Source organism: Rhea americana, unplaced genomic scaffold, assembly GCF_003343005.1.
Source record: "Rhea americana isolate MKP2758 unplaced genomic scaffold, rheAme1 scaffold_201, whole genome shotgun sequence".
NCBI classification, from domain to species: Eukaryota; Metazoa; Chordata; class Aves; order Rheiformes; family Rheidae; genus Rhea; species Rhea americana.
The window spans coordinates 139,257-158,558 of record NW_028186162.1 but is presented as its reverse complement, the minus strand read 5'-3'; the positions used below and the strand labels follow the sequence as shown (position 1 = coordinate 158,558).

At 34.2% G+C, this 19,302-nt stretch overlaps 1 protein-coding gene and 1 long non-coding RNA gene across 4 annotated transcripts in view; one reads left to right on the top strand and one right to left on the bottom strand.

Moving 5' to 3' along the window:
* SCAPER (S-phase cyclin A associated protein in the ER) overlaps positions 1-19,302 on the top strand; it is a 167,643-nt gene that overhangs the window by 9,434 nt on the left and 138,907 nt on the right. For 2 of the 3 annotated variants that reach the window (XM_085303941.1, XM_085303939.1), the window contains exons 3-6: positions 5,822-5,892; positions 8,032-8,229; positions 16,167-16,267; positions 17,456-17,572. In XM_085303941.1, the coding sequence (XP_085160067.1) occupies positions 5,822-5,892; positions 8,032-8,229; positions 16,167-16,267; positions 17,456-17,572 (487 nt within the window). Of the gene's footprint in view, positions 1-5,821; positions 5,893-8,031; positions 8,230-16,166; positions 16,268-17,455; positions 17,588-19,302 lie in introns of all 3 variants that reach the window. The other variant, XM_085303940.1, reaches the window with a different exon arrangement.
* Positions 7,038-19,302, bottom strand: part of LOC146596380 (uncharacterized) — a 32,477-nt gene continuing 20,212 nt past the window's right edge. Inside the window, exon 3 of the long non-coding RNA XR_014895743.1 lies at positions 7,038-7,227. This is a non-coding gene — a long non-coding RNA (uncharacterized LOC146596380). The remainder of the gene's footprint in view (positions 7,228-19,302) is intronic.

The window sequence follows — 19,302 nt, the reverse complement described above, 5'->3', positions numbered from 1 at the left end:
AATTTTCAAGCTTTGGTTTCTGGTTATGACTCTTACTTCAGCACCCTCCTAGCTGTCCTAGTGCTTTCAACTTCCTTTCTAAAGCGTGTAACCACAGACCTTTTGTGTAGTRGAATTTTTAATAAGCACTAACCAGTCAGCAGAACAACAGGTACTACAGCATGCAGCTGCTCTGTTTGTTATCATGACTATGTGGATTTTTAGGTAGGCTAATTTTCTGTTGTTACAGCAGCTTCATTTAACTCTGTCTTCAGAAGATGCATTTATCTACTTGCTAGTCTTGTAATTGCCTGCATGTTCTAAAATTTGTTAGTAGATCATTGATATTAACGGACTAGTCATAGATATCACTTAAGCAGAGTAGAATTGGGGCCTAAAATACGGAGTTTGACTTGCACCTTTSAGGAATATGAGTAGGAATATGAACAAATATATGTAAAAGGAACATGGAATGTATTTCTAATAGTATTTTTGAGCTACTTGAAAGTTGGTTCAGTTTCTCTTTAAGAGTTTGTTACTGTTAGTTCTACTTTGCTATGATATTCTTCTGGAAACTTTCAGTCAAAATGAGTGGACTATTGCAGATCTACAGTGGTAGATGAATGTTTGATCTAAGTGTAACATTTTCTTTCTTAATATGAAGAATGAATGTAAATTTTTAGCCTTGTAAGTGGTGGCACTTGAATAGTTATTTTATTTACTTTGCCACTATGGCAGAGTTATAATTAAAACCCAAGCAGCTGTATTCATTTGCTTGTTTTAGTACTCTTAGCATCACTGAATGTTTAAAGCTTTTTTTGCATTCTTTTCCCCCAAAGTTTTCTCATTAAATCATAGGCTTTGCCTTTTTGCACAGTATGAAGAATCTGATGATACTTGTCTGGTAGAAATTTTCTCTGTGAAAAAAAGAACTTGTGGCTAATGAGAGTCTGGCAGAGCCACATCCTTTATCACTTGACCCCCCTCTTGGCACAGAGGGTATATATGTTGTGTCAGTGAGCTCTGATTCATTTTGTGCTGATCTTTCAATATGTATTTTGTCCCTGAGGAATGATAAAGCAATATTATAAATTAGGACAGTTCTAACTCGTTCAGGGGCCTGTGTAAATCAGGCCAAAGGTTCAGGTTGCCTCAGCCTATCCAGCAACTCTCTCATACAAAGCAGAATTTGTCCTTCTGGTCTTTCTTTTGCTCATAACATTTATTCAGAAGTATTGCATTGGCAGAAACAGTATGTGATTTAATATTTTATATTATGTTCTATTATTCATTCTGAAAGTCTTTTCTTCTAGAGAAACGGTGAGAGTATGGACATTTGCTGTTGCTAGTGCTGTTACATAGAGTTGATAAGTTAAAATATTAGAAAAAGCAAGAATCCATGTACTAAAGAAATTAATCCATTCCTTTAAAAATTACATGCCTCTGTTCTTACCATTTAACTTTCTCTCTGAGAGACTTGTGCAGATTATATAGAGGGCATGGATAAAAGAGCAATAATGAAAAAAATGCAACCAAAATTTTGTAATTCCTTGAGGGAGATATAATTTTTGTCAGTAACAAAGTATTTCCTTAAAAAGCAGAGGGATTCCTGGAACAGCATATAGCTCTTTTGTTATGCATTTTGGAACTGTGTGCACCCTGTTATGTCAGATCTGAAATTCCACTTACAAGAATAGATCAATGACATGAAAAATCAGTTTCAGACGATGGTGGCGATGATTTAGAAGAGGTACTGGCTGATTTAAAAAAAGTTTGTTGCAGTGGGAGTGTTTCTTTGCAGGATTCATTAATATGTATTTACTTAATTTGAGGTACTATACGTAAATATGGCCTACACACAAATGTTACTACAAAATCTAAGCTACAGTATCAGTTACAGTTAAAATATCCCAGAGGCTTGACTCTTCCCATTTAAGGGCTAATAGGCTTTGTAAGTTAGAGATATGTCATAAAAATTGGAAAATCCTGTATTCATAACTATTCTCTTCGTATTTCCTATTTGTTTGAAATCGTTTGGCCTCTCACCATAAAGAATTAGTTTGCAGATTAAGCATTTCAGGGTAAGAAAACATACTTTATTGGTTGAAAGGTACCTGTCATACCCTGAAGAGCCTGCACACTAATCCAGTCCCTTAGCAAGGGCCCGATGGAGTAAATAGGCTTTGCAGTATGTGATGAAAACCGTAAGACTTGGCTGTCTTTGACCAAGTAAAGAAGTTGAGGARCCTTGACTGAAAACATCTTGTGTGCGTCCTGGCAACATTAGAACTAATTGTAACTGGCAGAATATAACATGATGGGAAAGGTATTCAAAGTTTATAAGTTTCAAACCTTGAATTTCACCCTAATGAATGGGAATCCAGTGTAGTGCTATAGTGGAATACAGGGCCATTATGTTCTGGATGAGACAGTGACAGTGATTTGTAGAAGTAATTCCATGTAAAATATACTGCTGTAATTCAATCTAGAGGTAGAAAAACATGGAGAATTATGGTTCATATCTGTGCTTGAAAGCAGTCATTTCTCTAGTTCTTTAGCATTGTACAATTAGAAACATTGTATATACTACATCTATTTCTATAGTTCTTTAGCATTGTACAATTAGAAACATTGTATATACTACAGCTATATGAGCTTTTTAAAGCAGCTGGTTTAAATAAGATTAGGCATTATACTTCCTCAATTAGGGCTTCAGAAATAATCACAGTTCCCTTCAGGCGAACACCTCTGTCTTATTTGAAATGAGCTTCAAGCAGTTAGGTTTTATCCAACCCACATTTTTGCTAAGCTGTTTCTTAGGATGGACAAGTGCACCACCTGAGGCTGGTAAGATAGATTTTCGGAAAACAAACTTGTTATATGTAGTAATGGCACTATAATGTAGACTTTCTTCCTTAGAGATATTACATATATGTGGAAGAAAAGAGGTGACATAGTAGGTTTCTCACACTCTTTATAAGAATATAAAAGGAGAAAATGAATGCCTACCTGGTTGTATGCTCAGATTCTTTCAAACAGATGAAAAGAAAACTGTTATCATTTTTTGCTTAACACGTGATGATAAGCAGTACCAAAGGCAATGAAACAACCTATGCAGCTGGAGCCATAGTGAGAATAGAGATGAATGCTGCTGTTAAGTACTAAATTGAAAGGCAATTCCCATTATTGCCAGAGTTACATTYCCACATCAGTAGAATTGTCTTGAAAAAAAGACATTCAAGAAACAATGCGTGCTAATTCTTGAGATTGTTAGTGTAAAGGATTGCTTTTGAACATAATCTATCAGTGTTTTTGGGGGGAGATATTAGCACTTCACCTTTTTATGACAAAAAGTCTTCATAACACAAACCCTGTGTTTCCATTAACAGAAAAAAAAAGAAAAAAAAAAGAAAAAGGAATTAAGGGCATAAAATATGTCTGTAGCTCCCTGAATGTTGCAGAACTTTGCTACTTTATATATTTCGTGTTGTCAGCTTAATAGCTCATTATATTATCCTCTTTGGTCACTATTGTTCTTTCCTTAAAATTTAGTAGATGCTTAGTAGTCTACACTCTTCATAGGTCATTAAGTTCGCATCCATCTCAACCATGTAGTATTGTATAGTTACATACCAGTAGCCACTGAACATGCACATAATTGTTGAACAGGGCTCTTTGCTGTCACTATTTATGAATAAGACAAAAGCAGAAAGGAAATCATCCTCTAATAACCAGAAACATTTATTAGAAGAAAAAGAATAATAAAGCTACGAAGTATGGCTTCAGATGAAAGAAATCTTTTTGGTCTATACACTGAAGAGATTGTTTAAGAAAAATTAGTCCTTGACAAATTATTTGCAGTTAGGTTTAGCTCAGTTGGTTAGAGCGTGGTGCTAATAATACCAAGGTAGTGGGTTCGATCCCTGTATGGGCCACTCATTTGAGGGTTGGACTAGGTGATCTCCAGAGGTCCCTTTCAGCCTTACCAATTCTGTGATTCTATGATTTGCTTTTAAGTTTGCAAAACCCAGTGTTTACATAAGTTTTGTGCTCTCTGAGTATCTGCCTTATATAGAAAGTGCCTGAAAACTTACTTTTATCTTTACAAGTGACTTGCTCAGACATTTTTCTGTTCTTAGATGACAGATTGTCTTTTTATTTCTTGTAGAATCTRAAGAGACTGCAATTTTATTTATTCATCCCTCTGTCATTTTTTAGTTCTGACATACCCGTGTTAATTTGTAAGCCTTTTCACTGTGCAAGTTCTCTATGCCATAGCATGTAATGTCTTGCCTTTTCAGAAGGCAAATCATATCACAAGAAAGACTTTGGTGGTTGGATTATTTCAATTATTTTAATTCTGACATACGACTGATCCACAGTTTAAGCTTTTTAGTGAATAAGAAGTTTAATACATGTAGTAGCCAAATCTATTTTTTTTCTGAATACTGCTAAACTGAATTCAATATATTAATTTGTACCTGTTGTTTTGGCTAATGTAGCCCTTAAAATGAATTATCAAGCAAATAATTTTTAATTTGTCTTAAAATTAAAGGCCTTGTTCCCTGGAATAGTCAGTGATGCAAGCCAGCTGTAAAACTGCTTGATTAAGACAGATTTACAGCTGCTTTACATAACCAGAGCAATGTAAAACAGCTGGACTACATTAGGGAATTTGGCGTAGGAACTGTTAAAAACTCAACTGGACAATTCTGAAATTCAAGAATGATTTCCATGGTCTAGGAAGTAACTGCATTCAATTAATGCATTTATTTGCTTGGCTTCACCCAGCTAAATAATCTTGAAACTTCTACATAGTTGTAGATCTGTGCCAGAGAGTACTCTTGCCATAGTTAATATTTTGTCTTACTTATGTATATTTTTGGAAATTGGATTCTGTGATTCTTATGTTTTGCAAGTTAGATACTAAGGAGGAATAAATCTTAAAAAAAAAAAAATAAAATAAAACTCCTTAGAAATTACCCCAGAGCAAATCCTGAGGATTAAATGCAAATGTGTCAGGTATATGTAGGTTGACACAAATTTAGAGCCTTGCAAAGATAACTCCTAATCAGTTAAAAAAATTGTCACTGTCTCAGCTCTGAGACTTGAAATCATTCTTTCTGACTGTAGGCATTTAAACCAGCCTTGGAAGCGTAGTTGCTGTAGTTGTTTCACATAACCAGCAGGGAGAGACAAGTACTTTGAGAGGGCATCTCAGATATTAGGTGAACTGACACGCACTCTGGAAACAGTTTTTTCTTGCTTTCAGTACCTAAAATTAAGTGAATTAAATCCAGTCTTAAGTTCTCTCCACCTTCCTCCCCACATACCTCACAATCTTTCTCGGAAGAAAATATGTAATTCTACTGTTCGGGTTGTTTGAACAATTCAAGAAAACTTAACTAAATGATTACGTTTGTTTTTTCTAAGGAAGATAGATATCATTACTGAATTAAAACAAAATATGATTAAAATAATGTCTATTCTTAAATGAGTGTTTATATAGAAAACTGATACTGTTTTTGATGTCTTGAAAGTAATAATATGACTTTCAGAGTCACTAAGCACTTAAAAGACAGGTTATCCCTGTTGGGAAAAAATGTCATTTATGCCTTAGTTTGTACTACTTAACTATTTATGTGCCTTTTAGCATCATCCTCATTCTGACTGATGAATATATATTTGGAGTATATAGCTTTATGAATCTCTTTATTAATTGAGCCCATTATCCCATATGCTGCAGTCTTATCAGTACATTGCAAGATTGATATGTGCATTTTAGAATGCTGTATCTAATCAAAATTGTTATTGTTGATTAAATCAGTTACTTCTCCCCCAGGAAAATCAAAATGGCAAACTGGTGGAAGAACAAAGAGGGTGACTCAAGGAACACACAAGACTGCAAAACAGGTATCTCTGCTCATTTTTTATTTTGGTTACAACATAAAATTTACAACATGAAAATATTTTGCATTAATTCATTGTTGGCTGAATGATGTATGTGTCGAAGTGTGCATACATTATCTTTTTAAAGAATAGAAATTTCAAAGTCAAGTAATCAGAATTTTTTTAAGATGCCAGCATTTAGGTTATCTGTGTTAAAGTTCAACTTTGATACATTCCTTTTGATAGCTTTTATAGCGTTTCCCAGCCTTTATTTTTCATAGCCTCTGGATGCTTGGCTTTTTGACGTGAAAGTTATTTTAAGGCGGGTGCTGTTCAACAGTAAAGAGAGATAGGATGTTCTTCAGAGATTTTTGTCATTATCATCTACCATAAGATCCTTTTAGTTTCTCTTGGACAGCACTCAGTGTGATACTTCTTTACTCGCTATTATCTTTTATTCAGCACCATGACTGCTGCATCCCCGTGTTCTAGTAGAACAATTTTACAGTTAACTTTTTGATAAGGATTTAAAAAGAGATGCCTTCTTCTTTCTGTATAATACTCTAACTTTTTCTATATCTTTTAGCATGGCTAAATAGCTTCTATTAATTATAATTGCTTTAAGGAATTTCACGTGTTTCATGTATAGAAACTAGAGTGACATTACATTGGTTAGATTTCAGATATGGCAGAGCTGAATTTGTTTGTTTTGTTGTTAATTATAATTCATTTAATACTGGAAAGATTTCTCTAGGATTTCAGTTGCAGTTTATTTTTACAAATGTTAAATAGGAGTTAAATTTGCCCTGACATTCTAATTTTATTTAGATATTTTCCCCCACAAAAGAAACCTCATTCTGTAGTGGCATGTAATTAATACCTACATAACGAAACTGCACACAGTTGGGAATTCACCTCCAGCGAGTTCACTGGAGGTGCTTCTTCACCTGGCTTGTATGGAGCGCAGAAGCTTGTAGAAGGCTGGCGTGGTAGCAGGATTTTTCTCTCTTTTTTTTTTTCTTTTTTTTTTCTTTTTTTTTCTGTGGGAGAGAATTTCAAATATGATAACCTCAGTGCCCTTGGGCCAAGTTCTTATTTGGCATTTTCAGCCAAATAGGCATGTTTCAGAGTCCTTTGGGATATCCTGTGTGGATAACTGACTGTACAGATSTATCAAGGAAGAACGATCTCCAGACTGTGCTGAACACACAAGGTCACAAGATGCATAACACTGCAGTGCCCTGAACAATACTTCCAAGCAGGTGTGAAATGATTTGTCTCTAAGCCAGCGTTCATGAAGACAGTTGAATGTTCTCCCTCTGCTCCCATCAGATTTAGCATATAGGTGGTCCTCTGCTTCTGTGTAGAAGAGAAGTACTAAATTGGTTAGTCTGCATATCAGCATTGAAAATGAAACACCAAGTTTGTTACAGTTAATGCTGTTAAGTTGCAAGTTAGTCAGAACAAAACAAGGACAATTTCAGACTTTGCATACATAGGAGAAACTTCATTCAGTGGCATAGCACTTTCATTGGGTGGAGTAGAGCTTGCAATGTTAACAATGTGAGTGGAAATCTGCAGTAGTCTTTCGAAGTGTGAAAGCTTCCTTTTGTCACTAATTTAGCATTTGCTGGCATCCTCTGTTCTGTGGAGCAATAAAACATCAATCAAAGGGCTAACCACATCAGCATTTTGCTGACACTGATGCTCATATATTAGAATAAGAGTTTTAAAATGACRAAGTTGTATGTAATGTCTTGGTAAGAGCATTTAACTATGCCTGAATATTGCTAGTGTGATTATTAGTAAAACATTAGTTTCATCTCTGGATGTACATACTTGTCAGAACAAGTAATGTGGAATATGTAATTGGAAAAGATAACCTTCCAAAGGCAGAATATCTTGTGCTGGTTTTGCAGTGTAAGTATGGGGTTATAAATGTCCAGGAAACGGAAATTACTTCTTCAAATCTGCCCAACTTGTTTAAGGTAAGAAAGTGTGTTTTTAAAAACTCAAGTCAATAGGATGATGTAGTCTTCAGTGAAAAATGTTTTGTTTTAAAAATGTTTAAATATGTTGAAAAAAAGTGTGTTGCACAGAAGCCCAACCTCTTACTGCACTTCTGTTTGTTGATTTCCATTTTCTGTTGTCTTGTTGCTTCAGAGTGCTACCATAGATTGTAAATTAACATCAGCAGCAGCTGGAGATAAAAACTTTGACAAAAGCCCAACAAAAACAAGGCAGCCTCGAAAAGTTGATCTTCGAGCTCGATACTGGGCATTTCTTTTTGACAATCTTAGACGGGCAGTTGATGAAATCTATGTTACATGTGAATCGGATCAGAGTGTAGTAGAATGCAAGGTAAGAGTTCAGCTATTTTCTTTCTGTTACCATATGACTTATAGCTCTTTTTCCCTGTTTTTCTTTANAAAAAAAAAAAAAAAAAAAAAAAGCCAAATGAACAATTGGAACCTCAGAAATATTACTTTGTTTTGTATTTAGTGGAGGCCTGAATTTAGGAAAAATGATGGCATGTTTATTCAGATGTGAGAGGCTTTCATCTTAGGCATTGAGTAATTTTGAAATATATAAAACTCAAGGTAGTATATAAAATTCTCTTAGATATCAGTTATTTGATAAGATTGATTTCTTTTTATTTTATTAATTATTAAAATTTTATTAATTTTGTAATCATTTTTTTTTTAAGTATTCCTTACTGTAGGTGGCACTGTTGAGATTCAGCTTTTTTCACATACTTCATCTACCTCTTAAATGTCTTAATTATACATTGCTCCCTTTCTCCAGTGATAGTTACCTATCTTCTAATTTACTCTGTGATGGTAAGAAAGTGACTGATGGTCACGCATAAACAATGTTGGGGTGGAATGTCACTGTGAGGTGTTTTTCCTAATTTCACATAACCTGTGTTTTAATAAGATATAAAATAGACGTGAAAGCTGTGGTGATTTTCTGGTGGATCCATAACTGTTGTTGTTTAAAAAAGAAATCACATCATTTTTAGAAATAGAATTTTATTCAAGCATTGAAAGACACCGAAACAGAACATTTTTAAAGGAATGTTAAAGCTACAACTTATATTTTCATATTAAATATGGCTGAAAACTCAGCAGATTCTGGAAATGATTACTTAATCACTGTAAAAAATTATATATAGCAATTTAAGTAAACTTTTTTCTTATCGTATGTATCTAGTTTTATGCTGTAATCAGACACAGCCAAACTGACTTTGAGATTAGCGTACAAATACATTTCATTGAAAGCAGATTTGAAAACCAAACGGTAGCTACAGGCTTCCAAATCATTGGTTGGTTTAACACAATGTAACATTTTGTTACTGAACTGTCTTCCTGCTCAGGAAACTTCTGTGAAGAATTTTTTGTTTTAAGAAAGTCAGTCTGCCTTGCATTGTAATTAGATTATCATTTTTAAACTTTTGTGACTGGAAGAACAGAAGCGTATTTGTGTCATTATCATATAATTTTAGAGCTTAGATAYCATTCAGCATTTTAATTGTGCTACTTGGTCTGAGCTCAGATGGAGATATTGCATAGCCTAAGTGAAAAATCTTCATTTTAGTGGAGTGTTGATAGTGATGTCCTTGTATATCAGAATGCTTGTTTGTAAAACACGAATGGAAAAAACTCCAAAATAAGTAAACAGGAGCGTTCCATAACATGTTCTGTAGAACTTATTTAAGATCAATATTGCTTTTATTTTTTTAAAGACATTTTTCTGTCTGCACGAAAAAGTGCCTTACTTACCTGGGTACCGGGGTATGTATTTGTGCTGGGCTGTCTTGTTTGAGATTTACTTTTAAAAGATACTGTTAAATGATGATTGATACTCTCTTATTAGGTTACTTAGATTTCTGTAAGCTAGCTATGAAGTCTAGAATAGCAGTGTCTTGCCAATTATTTTTAACTCTATATATTTTATCAACTTTTTATTTTTTATTATTAGCTTTTTTATTTTGGAATGTTATTGGAATGTTTATTAGTATAGTGATTGCTTTTTTGGACAAATACCATCCAATTTCTATGAATGTATTTTAGCTAATCACTTAAAATAGAATATTTTAGCTTTGTCTTTTGAAGTTAGTGTTTTACGTAACATTTGGGCATACAACATTTGGTAATGAATATGTAGGCTTGAATTATAGGTCAATCAAACTTGTCGTTAGCATATAGATATATTTTAATTTTTGACTGAATATTGGTGATAAAATACGAACAACATCTTTGTGGAAACTGCAGGTCTTCCTCACAACTGCTCCGGCCTGTTCTCTGAAAGGCCAGCGTTTCTGTCCTCCAGAAATTGAAATATCTTGTTTAAGTGCAGCTTTCATATTGCATTAGATATAGACCACTCTTATGCTTCAATTAGCTACAGCTTGCTCTTGCACCTCAACCTTTTAGGACTTCATAAATGAAAATCTTGATCTAGTGTTAGAATTCAGTTGGCAAACGATGTATCATAAGAAGCACTCATGTGACATTGATTCAAGAATTTGCCTAGCATAGTAGAAAGCCCACTTTTTACCTTAAGACTAGCCTAAGTCAGGTAAATAATCATCATTTGCTTATCTAAAACAGGATTGTTTTGTTGCCTTGGCTTTGGTTGTCCTATATATGCTGCTGTCCCGCTATTCCCAAACACCAAATTGCATACTTTCTATGGATTTTTCTGAGGTCCATATTTCTGGTCCTGCTGTTCTTGCTTGCAAAGAATCTAGAATCCCTGTCTTGTGCCAGGTTAGGTTTCCACTGTTGAAGGGAAAGACTGCTGGGTTCTGCATGCTGCTCCAGGGACTACTCAAGCCCTTTGAATGATTCAAGACTGGGACTTTTATTTTTTATTCCTCTGATTCAGGACTGGGACTTTTATTTTTTTATTCTTTTGTGAGCAGGAAGAGTTCAGGTAATTCTGTATGCTTTTCTTCCATTTTTATATACTGCAATACCGGTCTTCTCAATATTTTAATTCTCATATGAAGATTCCATTTATAATGAACTCTTATATAAAACTCATGCTAAAATTTGTAATGGATTAGCTTCACTCTTGAGGTCGTCTTGAGAATTTTTTTGATATCACGTAGAAAGTCATTTGTTGATTAAAACATTACAAAATGTGCAAATAGACAATCAGATTTGAATATGGATTATTTTTCAGCCATACATAAAGAACTAAAACAATTTTGCAAAATAAGAAGGATCCCATATTGCTGTGTTTTCCTGTTTACTTTTCAAATTGGATTAATAGAGAATATCTGTTAGCTCTTTCATGAAGCATCATTTGTATTTTTGGTACTGGATAAGTGTGTAAAGCAATGTTAAATATGTTATTAAAAGCTTATTTAATTTACATTTCATCTCTTTAAACTATGTCTCTTCAAACATACATATATGTACTGTTCTATTTAAAACATTTTAATTGTATAAAGATCATATTAAAAGAAGACCTCTTTTAAAAAAATGAAACGTGACCTCTGGTATATAAGACCTTCAGATTATCCTGGTATAAAAAAGTTTATTTTTGATTTTTGTACCTTTTGCTCTCATGTAGTATTACAAGCTGGTATAGTTTTATTGATTACATTGTCACTGAAGATAATGTTTTATGCTTCCAAATCCGATAGGGCTCTAGTGGCTAGTTGTGGTTGAAACTGCAGACGAAAGGTTTGTGGTAGGGATACAAACAGTGGAAATGTGTGTAAGAAGATCATTAGTTGTGTATATTTTCTTTCAGCTTTGGGTGCTGCTGAAGGTGGTATTTTGCTCTCAATTCCAAATTGATAACTCTCAGCCCATAAGTATATATAGCGATACAGCTTTGATGCTTTGTATATAAAGACAAAATGAACATAGTTGAATTATTTCTAAAAGAAAGGGGAGGTCAAGTTTAAATCAGTCTAGTAATAGATGGAAATTAGATTTATTCTAATAGATTAGACTATAACCTGAACATGTCAAATTGTGAGCTGTATGTTAGCTAAGTTTCCAGATGTCTAATTAGATGAATGTTTTATCACCTAATATTTTCTAATTTTGGGTGGCAAGCTTAGGCAGGAAAGAATTAGTAATGTCAAGGATCCCTTACGTACGTAAGCTAAACTACAGATGTGGTGACTGAGTTTGGTTTTTTTTTTTTCTTTTTTTCTTTTTAGTTTTTTTCTGACATATTCTACTATTTTGAATCATGGTAACCTTACATCCTACATTTTCCATGCTTCTCACTTTTCTCCCTCCCTCTCCTCTCCCTCCTTATTTGAGAACAGGAGAATAAACGGAGATGATGACTTTTCAAAGCTGTTATGTGATCTCCAAACAAAGTGAACTTCTTTTTTTTTTTTTTTTTTTTTGAAAGATTATAGTTGACCCAAGTCCAAGATCGTTCTGATTCAGGGATATAGGATTATTCCGATGCAGGGGATGATTCTACTTTGACATCCTTGTTGATTGGAAAGGTATTAATGCAGTCACTCAAATGAAGAGGCACAAGTACAACTTTAAGATAAATGCTTACATAGAAATCAAAGTAATGATTCAGACCTGGAGAAAAGAAAAAGCATGAGAGCTTTTTAAAGTGCAGGAGGATTATCGATCCAAATGCTAGAGGGAGGAAACAGGAGCTACATTGTGAGTGTTTCTGGTTTTATGTCACTGATTTTACTTTAAGCGTTGTTTTCTCACAGTATTGCTTTCTTTTTCAGTTTGAACTGGCTCTTTGAAAATCATATGGGATGCATATGACCTTGAAAAATAATGGGATTTAAAATTGTTTTGACTCTAGTGCAGCAGCAGTCTCCCCCATAAAGGTTCCTTTTTGTCAGCACCTTCTCAAGTGGTACAAGTTTCCCCTGCTTCAGCACCGCAGGGTATATCTGCTACCCGCCGTACGGTAGGTGAGCTAGCGAGCTGTATCGATGTCCAGGACCCCAGAGCCCTGCGCGACCGGATTGTGTGTCAGCGGGACAAAGGGATGGCGCCAACCCGCCTGCTCTATGCGCCAGTAACTAGAATTAATTACAAACCAATCGAATCCGTTGCAGCCAATTGGTAAACTAATTGGTAATTTTAGCTGTACATCTATATGTAGTTATCTGGACGGCTGTAGCGGCGCTTTCTGAGCCACTTTTGTTCTGCTTCATCCTGCTTGACAAAATGGCCCTCATAGCTTTAAGGAGAAAGATGTGCATCAGTGACTGTGGGGCCACTCCAGCTGCTTGTCTTGTTTGTATTCCCTTGTCCGTAAAACATGACTCCGATTACAGCTGCATGGGTCTGCTCTGATCATTTCTGATAATGTGTAGCTAAACATTCCTTAAAATAGGTTAAGCCATTTATTGTATTTTTTTTTCTGTGCCAGCTAGCTTCAGATGCATAGCTCATATTCAGATTGTGTGGGGTTTCTTTTTCTTTTTCTTTTTTTTATTTTTATTTTTTTGGTGTGTGGGAGATATCTCGGTGGCAGACTTGAAAAATAAATGATTCAGAATTAAATTTTGCTTTCTATGCCCTTATTGTTAATAATAGTCAGCACAACTTAATATGGGCTAACTTAAATGGACATCAATTGAATTAGAAAGCTGAAATTTTATTAGAGAAGCTGGAGAAAAAAAAGAACTGGCTAAAATGCTTGTTCATTTATTGTAGCAGACTTTACTTACCAATTATTTTGGCACTGTAAACCAACTGCCTTGTAAGAAAGACTTTTGTTTGCTTTTTGTGGAGCATTTCAAAACAAAGAAATAACTTTTACATCAGCAGTGGATTTCTGTTTGACTTTCCGTGTGTTTGACTTTCGTGTGACTTCTCCTGTATAACAGACAACACATGCTTTAGTTCTGGCCAGTTGAAGGTTTGTTTATTTAAAAACTGAAACTGAATTTTATAYCTGATTTTGTGTTAAACAAAAAGAATAGTCAATCTTAAAGCTGTATATCACAAAGCATTTTGCATACGTTAGAAGCTTTTTTTTTTTGTTAAAACTATAGATGAATGGGAGCTGATGTTATAGAAATAGGCAATACGATTAGCTGTGCTTTGGTAGAGTACCTTTACTGTTTTCAAAGCATTTAAACATTTTTAGCTATACACTCAGGAACAAATACATTTTCATTTGTAATTGTTGCCAAAATATTTCTGTGTGTTAATTACTTGCTTTGAAAAGAAAAAAAATACCCTTAATACCAGCAGGAGCAACTTTGGCATAGTAAAGAATTTGCAAAACAGGAACACTTAATCTTTAGTGGTTTTCCTGATACCATAAAATTATGTCTAAATTTTTAACTCTCCAGTTGAAGCTGATATAAGTCTTTATAGAACTCAATTCATTTGTGGAATTTATTGTTTTCAGCATGTTGTCATAAAATACATTAAGTACAATTTTGGTCTTTGAGGATGGATGTTTGTATTTCCACTTGACATGATCTAGAACTAACAGCTTTTGAATTGCATTGATCTGCTACATTGGTGATAATCAGCTCTGCTGAGAAGGTGCCTTGTGCCTGTTGGCCATGATGTTCTGTGCACTTTTTGTCACATTCAGTAAATAGTATTTTTGAATACTTACGTGGAGCATCACTGATCTCCTCGCTTTCTGCATAGTAAGGAATTGCACCTGTCTTCACCACTGAGGTTGGAGAACACTAGTTTTCTCAAGGAGCAAAGCTAAGAGTTTAGTCATACTATCTTTTGCTGCACTTTACTGTGAAATAAATGGGAGTAATGTCAGAGTAAAGACTGCAAGATCCCAATTTGTCTTTTAGTTTTTAATTGTTTTTTTTAATGTAATCTGGCTTTTACTGAAGTTCATGTATATTTGACCAAACTAGAAGTCAATATATGTAGTAAATAATTTTGAAAATTAAGTTTAAGAAGATTTTTATTGGAAACAATCCCTTTGATTCTCTGTCGTTCCATCTATGACTTTCTTCCTGATACGGTGTGTGGTCGAGGGAGTTTTATATGTCTGTTCATAACAGTTAGTTGTTTTCTTTTTTAAGAGATGAACATGTGATTTATAAGTTTAAGTTATGAACTATCTGCAACACAACACAGTTAATTAAAAAATAAAATAGCCAACATACATCGTCAGAAATGATGTGGGTATATTTAATCCAACCAGGAGTTATAGGAGGGACTGCATTCCTCTTAAGGTCTCATCCAGTTCTGTTATTCTATGATAATGTGTCAATCTAACTTTCAACCCATTAAAAATGTTTATGAATGCAGCTTGCAATGATTAATGAACATAAAAATGTGCAAGTTTTTAAGCAATTCCATTTTTTTCAAAAGTTAACTTCTAAAATGGTAGATGATTTGCTGGTCTGTAATGATCAGAARTATAATCTGGATATTAGAGTTTTAAGGACTGAGCATATGACATTCCATAGTCAAGAAGGTAGAATTAGTGACTTTTACTTTTAAAAATGTACTAATCGGAGAAGTATTGCATCTTTTAGGTCAGTTTGTTTACATGTCAAATGTGATCATTTTATAAACAAAAATCTGATGATGTGATCATTATCCTTGTTGCCTTTCAAAACATCACTGTAAGATTCTTTTTAATTACTAATTGCCGTGATAATATGACAGTGCTGGTAATCTCATGTGACAACACCATGTGTCTGTCATTAATCTAGAACAGCACAGCTGTATATCCTTTGAAAATTCGGCACACTGGAAAGTCTGTAGGAAAGGGAGGCAGTTTGAACTACAGAGGCTTAGGAACTATTTCTGAGATTTTTCTAATGCAAGGACCCAGGATTATCCAGAAGGAACTCTGTTTGTCTCGTACAATAGCCTGTGTGTCACCTTGTGTATTTTTTGCTCCAGAGATTAATTATAAGCAATACATTTTTAGTGTCTCACTCATGCAGCAAGTTTTACAGAGGTTTTTCCTTATTTGTTGAAATATCTCCAATATATTTTAAAGGATAACAGCTGTGTCAGAAAAAAGTGCTGAGTAATACTTACGTACATTAGGGACTTTTTTGGGTAAATTTCACTATTCTGTCCTTAGACATTGGTGCTCACAGAATTTTTAGAAACCATACGTACTTTTTGAGAGGGTAAATGTTTTGATGTTTGATCACATAAAAAAGAACTGTTTGGGCTTTATTGGTTTTGGATGTTTTATTGTTTTTAGTTTTTGTAAGCTCTATTTCGTAAGAGCATTGCAGACAACTAAATTGCCTTCTTTCTCTTTCATTCACTTTTTATTGTAGGGGATAAGGCCTTTTAAATACAAACATTGATGTAATGATTGCTTTTCAGGAAGTCCTGATGATGCTAGATAACTATGTAAGGGATTTCAAAGCATTGATTGACTGGATACAACTACAGGAGAAGTTAGAAAAGGCTGATGCTCAAAGCAGGTAATTAGTTTTTTTTTTTTTTTTTTCCTCTTTACCTTTTATCTACATCCAAATACTGTTTCATACTGATCTTCATTTGTAGTAGAGATTCAGCAAGAAACTTAAGAACCAATTTTAATAGCTGCTCTTGGGCACCAGGAAGAAAGTTTTCCTTTTGGACAGAACTGATGTGAGGACCGGTCAGGGAGCAGTTGTGTTAGAAATGGAAAAGAATTTGAAAGTATAGCACCAGAAGGGTAAAAAAACAGTTACATCATTCCAATTTGTGCCTAGTTTTGAATATCACTGTTTTTAGTTTTGAGAGCTAAAYGAGAAGTAAGGTTTTGCTGGTGTATCTTGTGCCTGTAGAACAAGTCCAATTATAGTTTACTAGTCCTTTCAGTAGTACTGGAAACAGTTAAAAAATTATTTACGTAACAATTTTTTTCCTAAATCTTTCATCACCAGCAATGAAATTTACAGATTTGATTTTATTTTTAATTGACAACTATAATTTTCATGTAAGCAGATAACTCCAGGAGCAGGAGTTTGAAAAAAAAATACATCAAATTTAATGAGATCTGTAGTGAAATTGCAGGAGTGGCTTCCATCTCAAACTATGTCTGGTTGGGTGAGAACATTCATGTGTTATTGGCAGCTAACTTAACTTACTATCGTTGCAAGTACATACATTTATTAATTAATGTTATTACTGACAGAATTTGGTATAATAGAATGACTGGGTAGTGATTTACTTGGTTAATTCTAAGATTTTTTTATATATTGCAGATATTTGATATCTAGATTAGTCAAAGCAGTATTTAACATGTATTGAATGCTCCACTAAGTGGGATAGGACAAGCGAGGGTACTTTGAGCTGTGGCCTTTTATGTGCAATGTACTTGTCACTAGAAATTGAGCATATTTCCAGTCCTACCCCTAAWGCTTTCCGTTTTGTTGTTTGATGTTTGGTCCCAAACTGACATTAAATGTAAGCGTTGTCCTCCTGAGTCTATGAACAGTTTTTGATATGCATCTGGCTGATATGCTTTGGATTTGGCATGGAAACAGTTACTAAGATGTCTGATGAAATTCAACAATATTTGTTAATGCTTTGTAGCGTTGATTGGTGACACTTTTATTCAATGTGATAAAGGAATAGTTATTGAGAATTTTGGGTTTTTAAACCATTCTTCCCTGAATTTGCAGACCTACTTCATTAGCATGGGAAGTAAAGAAAATGTCTCCAGGACGCCATGTGATCCCAAGTCCGTCAACAGATAGAATTAGTGTRACATCAAATGCTCGAAGAAGTTTAAATTTTGGGTATGAAAATAGATCGTAAGTTTATTAAACTAAAATAATGGATTCATTTGAAACAGTTATTGCATATACTATTTTTCCATAGTAATTATTGCAGTTTTGCCTGTTATTTATTGAGTTATATATGAATGCAAATATTTGCATTCCCGAAATAAAAGCACATGCTCTGAAGAAGACGATGCTATTGAGGAGTTAATTTTTTACTCACTTCTGTATGTATTTAATGAGTGGTCATTCCAAAGACTTGAAGATAAAAATACAATGAGCATATTTCATTTTACCTGTTTCATATTATTTTCCTTTGACAAAACAAAGGTCAAAATGTACATAATTGACATTTTAAAGTTACCTGTGTATGCAGTGTGAATGGCCAGCTGCATATGTAAGAAATAAATATTGATCAATAAGAATGAATGGAAAGTGRGATTATCATGATTTTGATGAACAGTAAAATTTATTAATTTAAATGCAGAGCATATTAAATATTACAAAAATGCATCTTTTACTTAAAAGAAGTTACACAAAAATTTGCATGCGCACCATTTTAGGGCAGCACTGTCTCTACCAGTTCTGGAAAGCACTGAAGCTTGTCCTGTTTATATCCTTTTCTTTTCAGGGTGTATTTTTAGTTCAATGTGGTCTGTTGAGATCTTGGGCACATACCGTAGCTTTTTCCTGACTAATGATGATGATCTCAACAGAGATCTAGTATTAGAATATTTGGTCAGTGCCTCTGAGTATTCAACTCTGTTAAATTTTCGATACCGAATATTTCTACAGAAGTATTACAAACTATGTTTGGCAGAGAAGTTGCTCCAACAGTGCTAGTTTCTGCAGCTGTTCATACCAACCAGACAATGTTTTAGAGCTTTTCTGCTAAAATACAGGATAATGGGAAGAAAGTATGCACAGACAATCAAAGCAAAAATATGAGTATGGAAGAAATAGAAAGAAAGCTCTTTTGTTTTAGTGAAAAAAAACAGCCAACATCATTCAGTCTTTTAGCTCAGCCCTTTTTTGTGGTTAAGTCTATTTTGTTATTGTCGTTTGGGCTGTTTTATTTGCAAATAATTGTTCTATTTTTGAATTTAAGGGTTACACTTTTTCACCATCACAGAGAGATAGTTAGCAGCTCTGTGCGTTAAAGCAGCTAATAGCAAAATAAGTTTTCCGTCCTTCGGACTTGCAGACCTTTCTCTTAGTCTACTTATGACTCAAAGCAAGACAACACTAGATACCTAAAGTATATTAAAAACATTTTTCCTTAGTCTTGTTTAAGATTTTCCATGTTTACATACTATTCTTTTCTTCTCTGCTTGTTTTTCTGGAATACTTTCAGTACTGCAGAACACCAGATACAGACAGTAAAGTGCAGTTTTTGTGTGTATTTGAGAAAACAGGACAGAAATGAAAGGCTTAGACTTGCTTGGTATTAGGAAAATTTTGGGCAGTTAGAATGTTAGGAATCTTAGGAGAGGAAGAGATGAGAGAAGCAAGGTTGGTGTTGCATGCTGTGGAAATTCAAAGTATGTGGCTTGTACCATTAGTCACCATCATTTATTCCCAAAAAGGGTATAGAAGAATTAGGAAAAGTACAGGGACTGGGGACTGGAGACAGAAACAGTCAGAAGTATGCAACAGTGTTGATTCAAGATATTAATATTCAAGAATTAGAGTGTACAATTTTGGAAACTGTTGAAAGAGAAATTAAAATAAGATAGGCTGTATGAGGA